This window comes from Theropithecus gelada, chromosome 17, assembly GCF_003255815.1.
Source record: "Theropithecus gelada isolate Dixy chromosome 17, Tgel_1.0, whole genome shotgun sequence".
In the NCBI taxonomy this organism is placed as follows: Eukaryota; Metazoa; Chordata; class Mammalia; order Primates; family Cercopithecidae; genus Theropithecus; species Theropithecus gelada.
The window spans coordinates 52,958,815-52,968,151 of record NC_037685.1 but is presented as its reverse complement, the minus strand read 5'-3'; the positions used below and the strand labels follow the sequence as shown (position 1 = coordinate 52,968,151).

Sequence of the window (9,337 nt, the reverse complement as noted above, 5' to 3'; positions counted from 1 at the left end):
AATCCGTCTCAAAAAACAAACAAACAAAACTGTCTTATAATCTAATCAGCCAGTCAAAGGCATCACTCATAAGCAACCAAACTGTATTTTTGGAGAGCCCCATTAAAGATGTCTTTTAAAAAAGCAGTTACAGATTTTTATATATTTGGGACCTTTGAAATCATCTGTGGCTCTCAAACGACAGATGATTAGCTTGTGTCTACGGCCCCACACTTGGTAATGAAAGAAAGGAAACAAAAATACACTCTAATTGGTTTTCTTAAACAACTTTTCTTTATCCACCTTTGGAGGGGAATAAATCTCAATATAACCTAAATAACAACATTACAAATCAAAGAATATTCAAAGCAAATTCAGGTTAAAAATGAACATTTTAAAAATGCATTTTCTTTAAAAATTAACTTTTCACTTCATATGTTTACAAGATTTAACACTAGGCAAAGGGTGGATCTGTCTAGCACACCATAAGATGGTAATTCACCACTTTCCCTGAAAGGCCAAAAAGAATGACTCAAACTGCTAAAAGTATTTACTAAATATGCACCAAAGATAATCACTTAACTGTGAAATTGTTTTTAAGGCTGTGGGCTGAGATAAATATTATAAAATATAGACAAAATTGTTATATTTCTAATACTGGATATTCTGTTGAGTACCAGGGGTTCTCCCAGAAGGTAACAGAAATCTTGATTTTTATCTGTACAGATGTCTTCATTTTTTTAAGTTTAAAATTATTTTAGGACTGTGTAATGTCCCCAGTGTCAATCTTCCTATAATGGTAAAGAAACTAGCACCATTTCAAGGAGTTTCATAAAACAATCTAGCTAAATACCCATGAACAAATCACACATGGTCAAAACAAAAATGTAATAAAAATATTTAGTGACAAGACACATTTTAACTCCCATTTATGAATTTTAAAAATACAAATAAAATTTTATCAACCTGATATTCAGCCTATAACTGGCTCAATACATAGCCTTAATTTATTTCCTAAAACCATATTGCAGCATCTTCTGAAAAACTAAATGCAACTTTATACCTTCATTAGTTATGTTAATAGAGGTAAATATTTAAATAGTACACTCATCCCTGGGTCTTTAAAAAAAACTGAAAAGTCTTAGTGTAAGTTTAAAATTTTAATATTTATAAATTTAAAAAATTTTACACGTGCTGAGTGGTAGCAGTGCTGACATTTTTGTGACCATTAAACCACAAACTCACTGCATAGAGCTTCTTTCTACAGAGAATCAAATCACAATACCAACATTTGCAATCTGTAATAATTTTATGTGGTAAAAGACACCACACCAGGAAGCCTGGGCTCAGAAAACACTTGAGGTCAGATCCCCAGTAGGTACATAGTGCAGATGCAGTATGTAATTTCAGGCTAGGAAAATTAGCTACTAGTATGTATCTGACAGTTCCTAATAGCTAAGAGGCCTAAGAATGCAGACTGGGGGGAAGAAAACAAAACCAAAACCAAAATCAAAAAAAAAAAAAAAAAAAAAACCACCTCTCCAATTGCTGGGAGGGCCTGGGAACAGGCAAAGATCCAACCGCAGCGGGAGAGGAGGGTAACGATGTGAGCTTCACGCGGGTAATGGGCAAGCCACACCACCCAACTCTGAGGAGGGAACTGCCACAGCCGACCTCAGCATTCTGGTCTTTACTAAGACTTCCCCACAGAACACTACAGCAGGAAACCGATTCTTCATTCATTCCCTTAAAACAGAATGAATGCCCAGTATGAAACTTCTATTTTTATTGAACCAAACATATTCTTTGGTTAACTATGTCATGGGTTCCCACTGTAATCAACCAAGCATACTTCACATATTTTATATCTAAATGAAAATATGCTTAAAATTCAGCCAGAACCATGGCACTTCACATCAATGTGAGCTCAGCAATATGCCTAATTTGGACATTTTAATTTTAGAAAACCAATTTTTAAAAATTCTTAAATGCAGTGTTTTCAGAACATAGTTACCAAGTCGGAGAATAACCACTTACATTTAAAAAACAGTTTACACATTATAATATCCTCAAATCAACAATGTTGTTTTGTGGGAAAGCTTACAGAAAATTATAATGTTAAACCTCACAGCCAAATCAGTTCCTCATTCTCTGGTTTTAAAAAACACAAACAAACCTGAAGAAGTCCTGAGGTTCCTTCTGACTTAAAAGGTTAATGTTTTATTCAGGAACCAATAATAACTCCTCATCAAAGACAGCTAACTCAGTAAGGTCTACTGACAACCACCTCTAACAACAGAGGTGGCACACAGATAAAAATTGTAACAGAGAAAAGTATTATTTCAGGGTTCAGAATGATGCTGTATATTAGGAGACTCAAACGTGTAATCCTTGAAACTGACAGCTAGTTCCCTTCAATACTTGAGGGGTTCATAGAAGTATTAACAGAAATGGGAAACATGGTGATATTACAACTATAAAGACTTGACATTTTTGGTAAAAGAGAAAGTTCAAAGACAGTTAAGCGGAGTGTTAAATAATGCTGACTGGGGGGAAATTGTATAGATACTTGCTTTTCAAATGAAAATCGTGGACAAGTAGTAGTAACCATCTCATCTGAACAGAGTAATGTAAATAATTAGATACACAGTTTACAATGAAATAAGACTAAATTCTTAAAATTAGTTTGAAAAAACCCTGCAGTTTGTTTATATTAAATGTCACACTTTACACCAGACAAAAACTCAATGCAGTGATGTTAACATGCGACTGTGTTCTAACAGAGGTGGCCAGCCTGTAAGACCCAAATAACGGTGTTGGAAAGGACACTGTCAAATACTGTCAGGTAGTTTTGCTACTGAGGCAGCCACCCATCCAGCACAAGGACCATGAAAGCAAATCAATCCTTTTAACAAAACAAGAACACAGTTACAGGTGCTACTACAGTAACAGACTGTGAAAGTACAAAGTCTTTCGTGATTGTGCCTTGGGAAATAAATGGGTCAAGGAAAATGAGAAACAAAGGATGTATGGAAAACTAGAGGTTAAAGGATACTATACGAACAACAGAAATTTTATAAAACAAAAATCTAAAAATGAAATACTTGACAGTATCCCTTTGACATATATAAAAGAGGGTACAAATAATGTTTTTGTTTTAAAAAATGTTTTAACAACAGTCAGTTTTAACAGAAAAAAAAATCAACTGACTAGAATTAAGCCAGTGTTCTTGAGACCCACTGGGCCAAGAGCATTAAAACAAAACAAGACAGGAGAAGTTAATAAACACGCTAAAGACAAAACTGAACAAAATAAAACACAAAGTGAACAAGCATCCAATCAGGCAAACACGCACACAACCACTCTGAAAAGGTCTAGCCGTTGCAACTCAGTGGCATCCCCATCACCTAAAAAATGGTAGTGGCTTCTCCTCACCCCAATGTGCCAACATTCAACATTCTGGTGATCTCGTAAGTATTATTTGGTCCAGTCTGAGGAAGGTCTTTTTAAACTAAAACTAGTCTAATGAAATTAGACCTCAGGAATATGGAGGTGAGATTTTCTATTTTCAGTACTGTAATAGGATCTGGGCAAATTCTGCAAATATGTTGCCATCTGGATAAAAGTTGTTAAATATAGATGCCTTTTTACTTACCAAGGCATTCCTTTCCCACTCATCTTTATTTTTAAGAACTTGATTATAGTTTTGTCATGGCGCGTGGACCTGTCCAGTCAATTGTGTGTTTCAGTGCCCTTTGGTAAAGACACTGTACTTAGCACACACAGATACACATAATTCACAGCAGCTGAGAAAGCCGGAGGGCGCTGGGACACACAACACCAAGAACAATGCAGAACAAACAGATTACTGCTGCATGTCACTTCAGGTTTTTTAAGGGAAAAAAAAAAAAACACCAAAAAATAAATGCATCAAAGTATTTTTTAAAATACAGAAACGTGTACTTCAGGATGACTGGTATTAGTTTCCTTCCTAGCAGTCTTTTCAAGATGTTTTTGCTTCCCCTTAATTGTGACTCGATGGTGATCAAATTGAGAGAAATGTAAGTTATGGCCCAAGGCCCTGCATTCACATCTACCTAACATCACATGCACAGGTTGGATGTAATTTAGATGCTCCAGTTTTGTTAACTGTTAATAACACAGAATTATACAAAGTTTTGCACAGTATCACATGTAATGACATATATGCTATATGCAGTCAGGTAGAAAAACTGTATTTGCAGAATGGTGTAGCAGATAGGTGTCAGGAACATGGTGGAAGCAGAGTTTCATGAGTGCACCTGTGCCAGAGTCCTCTACCTGTCACTGTGTTGTGAAAGTATTGCAATGAGTGGAGTTTCATATGCCTGCTGTGTATAAATTAGCTTTTATTTCCACAATGTAAGCTGGCACACTGAATTAGGGGAGCATGGCAGCTGTATAAAAATCCTGATTAAAAGATCTAACTAGAGGATCTAAAGTGAATTTTTAATCTCTGAAATTAAATTCACTGGCTCCCATGACTGGAGAAGAATTATTGCCCCTAATGCCCCAACGTGCAATAGTCTGTGTGAATCAGTAATTCACATCCTTTAAAATAATTATTGCTTTAGCAAGCCATTTAGAATAGATACGGGCTATGTGGCTGGATAGAAACACACTCAAAAAGTTAGACTAGACGGGAACAAGCCTTTCATTTCACTGATAAATCTACATAAATACACGATCGAAAGGGGCAACAGGTTCATAGCAGCTAACACCCTAAACCAACTCTGAAGCATCAAGACGTGGTTTCTTACTAAAACAAATCAGCTGTTTTTGTACTTTCCTCTTAAAATTAAGGCAATGAAATGGCTACAGTTCCTAAGGTTATTTTTATAGAACAAAAATATACATGTATTTTCCTCCTCAAGTTCAGGCATCAGAGTATGATTAGTGACTTGTATTACACAAAACCTGCAACGCTGGATTGATGTAAGAGAGACAGAGAGAAAAGAAAGAGAGAGAGAGAGACAGAAAGCAAGAAAAGCAAGCAAGCAAGAAAGCAAGCGAAGAAACAGCCAACAAACCCCTGGTGATGTCTCCCCTTCCTGCTGAATTATAAACCCAATCATCAAAGGGAGGAAAAGCTAGAAAGCGTAAAACCTCTGAAGAGTTTTCAATGTCTCTTTCATTGATTCAAAACTTTTGGGGTGACGGGAAGGAGAAGCTTATTAACATGAAGACTCCTGGGCCCAGCAACCAGACATTAAGACTCTGAAGGTCTACAGATGGCGCTGGGCCTAAGAATCTACCTTTTCACCAGCTCCTCAAGTGATGCAGGCGATCTATGGAGCTGTTGAGAAACACTGCCTAGCATATATCCATTTCATATTTAATGACAAAAATTCTAAACTTTGGCTAGCCACCTAGGTTAAAAGGAAAAAGGCACTGCATATGTATTTCGTGGTGCCCATATCTGTTTGCACATATATGGAATTTCATTTTGAAAATTTTAAATCATCATTCAAAATCTAAAAGACATATATATGACAGATTGTGGCTAACACTTAACAGCAGAAGCTGATGCCAAGTTGACCTCTCCTGTTTCACTGTATTACATACATATCAAAGTTTCAGGCTCTCCAAAATCCAAAATGGCCAAATGAACTGAGGAATAGGACAAGACTCAAGTCAACTTTCAGCAATTCAGTGCACTTTGCAGAAAGGATCTAAAGCATGAAGTTACGTTGTTTATTTTACACAAAGGAGACCACCGACATTTGCCATAAATTCCTCTAAACTCTTTAAGAAGGCCATCTTCTGCTTGCGGTCCAGCGTGGGAGGAGTGCTGCTTGCAGTGAGCTTGTTGAAGGCATCTGCTAATCTCTGGTAAATAACTGGGTCTTGCTGACTTGACAGTAATGTTTCGACCAGTTCAGAATATTCAGCCTATTGAAGAGACAAAGGAAACACAAGTATCCTCCTCAGAATATCATACAAGTAGATCATATCAGTTACTGGACTGTGGGGTTCCAAAAGGCAGGGGCACATTTTAAGAGCTAACATGTAGAGTAATTCAGCATTTAAGTACTACTGTTTGAAAACCTTTTACACGAATTAATTCATCTATCATTTACAAAAGCTTTCAGACAGGTACTGTTTCTATTCCTATTCCAGAGGTGAAAGTTTCAGCACTCAGTGAGGTTTAGTGATATGGCCCAGATCAAGCCAGAGTCCAGGCAAGGTAGCCCCAAGACCCACGTGATAAATAACTTTGTTGTGCTGCCTCTTCAAAGCACATTATTCCTATTTATTTTGCATTTTACACATAATCTAAGTCTGCAGTAGTTCCCCAGAGGTTAATAGGGATATATTGTACACCCAGTTCTGAGGACAGCAGTGTGCACAAAGACAGGATAGGCAGGAGCCTTTTGGGAGGAGGGGGCGGAGAAATATATTCCAGCGCCTTCTCCAAGTGGAGCAGGGCACTCTGAAAGCTCCAAACCGGCATTGTGCCCAGCAGCTCTTAGAGAAAGGGCAGGAAAAGGACTTTAGTAAATATAGGAATATGGGAAATTTTCTATTTTTAATAGTCTATTATAAAAGCTTATAAAGGAAAGTGGAAGAAGGTTTAGGCTGAAGGGAAATTCAACCAGGACAGAGGTAAGCTCTCAAAAAATGCTGGCCTGGAGGCCGGGCACCATGGCTCACACCTGTAATCCTAGCACTTTGGGGGGCCCAGGCGGGCGGATCACGAGGTCAGGAGATAGAGACCACCCTGGATAACACGGTGAAACCCCGTCTCTACTAAAAATAAAAAAAAAATGAACCAGGCGTGGTGGTGGGCGCCTGTAGTCCCAGTTACTCGGGAGGCTGAGGCAGGAGAATGGCGGGAACCCGGGAGGCGGAGCTCGCAATGAGCAGACATCGCACGACTGCACTCCAGCCTGGGCAACAAAGTGAGACTCTGTCTCAAAAAAAAAAAAAAAAAAAAAAAGCTGGCCTGGCCAGACATAGTGGCTCAGGCCTTTAATGCTAGCACTTTGGGAGGCTGAGGAGGGAGGACTGTTTGAGCCCAGGAATTTGAGACCAGCCTGGGCAACACAGTGAGATCCCACCTCTAAAAAACATTTAAAACTTAGGCAGTTGTGGTGGTGCACAGCTGTAGTCCCAGCTACCTGGGAGGCTGAGGGGGGAGGATCGCTTGAGCCCAGGAGGTTGAGGCTGCAGTGAGCCATGACTGCTCCACTGCACTCCAGCCTGGGCAACAGAGTGAGATCCTGTCTCACTGCAACCTCTGCTTCCTGGGTTCAAGTGATCGTCCCACCTCAGCCTCCCAAGAGTCTGGGACTACAGGCATGCACCACCATGCCTGGCTCATTTTTGTAATTTTAGTAGAGACGGGGTTCTGCAATGTTAAGCAGGCTGGTCTCAAGCTCCCGGCCTCAATCGATCCACACACCTTGGTCTCCCAAAGTGCAAAAATTACAGGCATGAGCCACTGCGCCTGGCATGCTGTAATTTTTCACTGGCTTCTTGGGCTATCATGATAGACCAAAATGGTGAAACCAAACGTTAATTACATTTGGAAAAGAAGGGTAAGGTGCAGCATCCCAATCCCCAACCATGGAGCCAGAGCGGCGTCCCTGACTGCCCTATCCCAGGGACAGTCCTGTTCACAGGCGACCAAGTATAATCTCCTATCATTTCCCTACTCACAAGAAATGGCAGAGATGGCAAGGCGTGGGGCTCACACCTGTAATCCTAGGCACCTTGGGAGGCCGAGGCGGGTGGATTATTTAAGTTCAGGAGTTCTGTACAAGCCTGGGCAACATGGTGAAACTCCGTCTCTACAAAAAATAAGCCAGGTGTGGTGGTGCACACCTGTAGTCCCAGCTACTTGGCGAGCTGAGGCAGGAGGATCGCTTGAGGCCAGGAGGCCAAGGCTGGAGTGAGCAGTAATTGCACCAGCGCACTCCAGCCTGGGTAATAAAGTGTCTCAAAAAAAAAAAAAAAAAAAAAAAAGTGAGATGGTAGAGCCTCTGGGGCCAGGCAGCAGGTTTCATACTGGCCATTCCTAAAACCTGTTCTTTTCTACAGTGTGCAAATATGTTAAAATGGAAGGGGAGGGGAGGGGAGGGAGGAAGGGACAGAGGGTGGAAGCGGGGGGGAGGAAAGGAGGGAGGGCGGGAGAAAGAAAGGGAAGGAAGGGAGGGAGGGAGGAAGAAAGGAAAGAAAGAGATAGAAGAAAAGAAAAAAGAGAGAAAGAAAAAAGAAAAAAAGAAAAGAAGGAGGGAGAGAGGATCAGAATGTAATGGTTTAAATATATGCAGACAAGAAGACTACCTTGCTAGTAAGCAACAAGTATATCAAATGACAGAGAAGGGGCACAGATTTGAGAGGGGGCACCACCGGCAGAAAGTGGCAGCCTACGGCAAAGAGCAAGAAATAAAGCCCCAGAGCACCTTCAGCTTGGGGCACAGATGTTACGGGAAATCTAGAGAAAGGAGGTCTTTAAAATAGTGTGGAAGACCTCCTCTAAACCCTTTTTAAAGATGGAAATAAAATGCCATAGCTTCTTGGCCATGCTGGGAGGTGTATATATATACATATATGTGTGTGTATATATATGTGTGTATATATATATGCATGGGAGAGGAAAATGGGAAACTGAGGCAGCAAAATATTCAATATGGTCCTTTTCATAAATTTCACAGGCACCTATTCTATCAGAAGCGGGGAGACAGGGAAGCTAGCCTAACTCTTCTATTAACCCCATTATCAGTGATGCTTCAGAGTCTTTAAAAGATCAACAAAATGAAATAATATACTGTTTTCTACAATATGCAATAGAATACTTTCTTCCATACTGTCTGAAGGCAGACTCTTCCTTGTCTGCCATCTTGTTTCTCTTACAAAACCATGCGTTCTTCACATACCCATTATGTATTCGTCATTCCTAGCACAGGCTTTGGGGCAGTGACCATTACAAAAGATGGTTCATAATGGTGGAGGACAAAAAATAAATGCTTTGAACTGTCAAACAGCTGTCAGATAAACACCAACTGACATGGGAAAGCTAATAAAGAAGCTAAGAAATATTGCCTCACTGAAACAGAACTGAGACACTGAGGCACTGCGTCACAGATCCTATAAGAAAGGGGGGATTAATGACCCACCATCTATCTCAACAATTTCTTTGCAAAACAGAATGAGTCCCCTGAAAAGAGGCATGTCCAGTACCTGGTGCAAACACACCAACGTGTAGAAAGCTTCGCCAGCCGCAGTGGTCATCTCTGTGTTGTGCTTTTGCAAAACCAGCATATCAAAAACCAGCTGAAATTACATTAAGACTTCTAAATAAAAACATAGGATG

General features: G+C 40.0%; 1 protein-coding gene across 1 annotated transcript in view; it reads right to left on the bottom strand.

The window, feature by feature from the left end:
• Positions 1-868: 868 nt before the first annotated feature.
• XPO4 (exportin 4) overlaps positions 869-9,337 on the bottom strand; it is a 111,516-nt gene continuing 103,047 nt past the window's right edge. Inside the window, exons 22-23 of the mRNA XM_025364693.1 lie at positions 9,205-9,297; positions 869-5,910 (exon numbers count right to left, since the gene is read on the bottom strand). Of these exons, the coding sequence (XP_025220478.1) occupies positions 5,713-5,910; positions 9,205-9,297 (291 nt within the window). The 3' untranslated portion in view covers positions 869-5,712. The remainder of the gene's footprint in view (positions 5,911-9,204; positions 9,298-9,337) is intronic.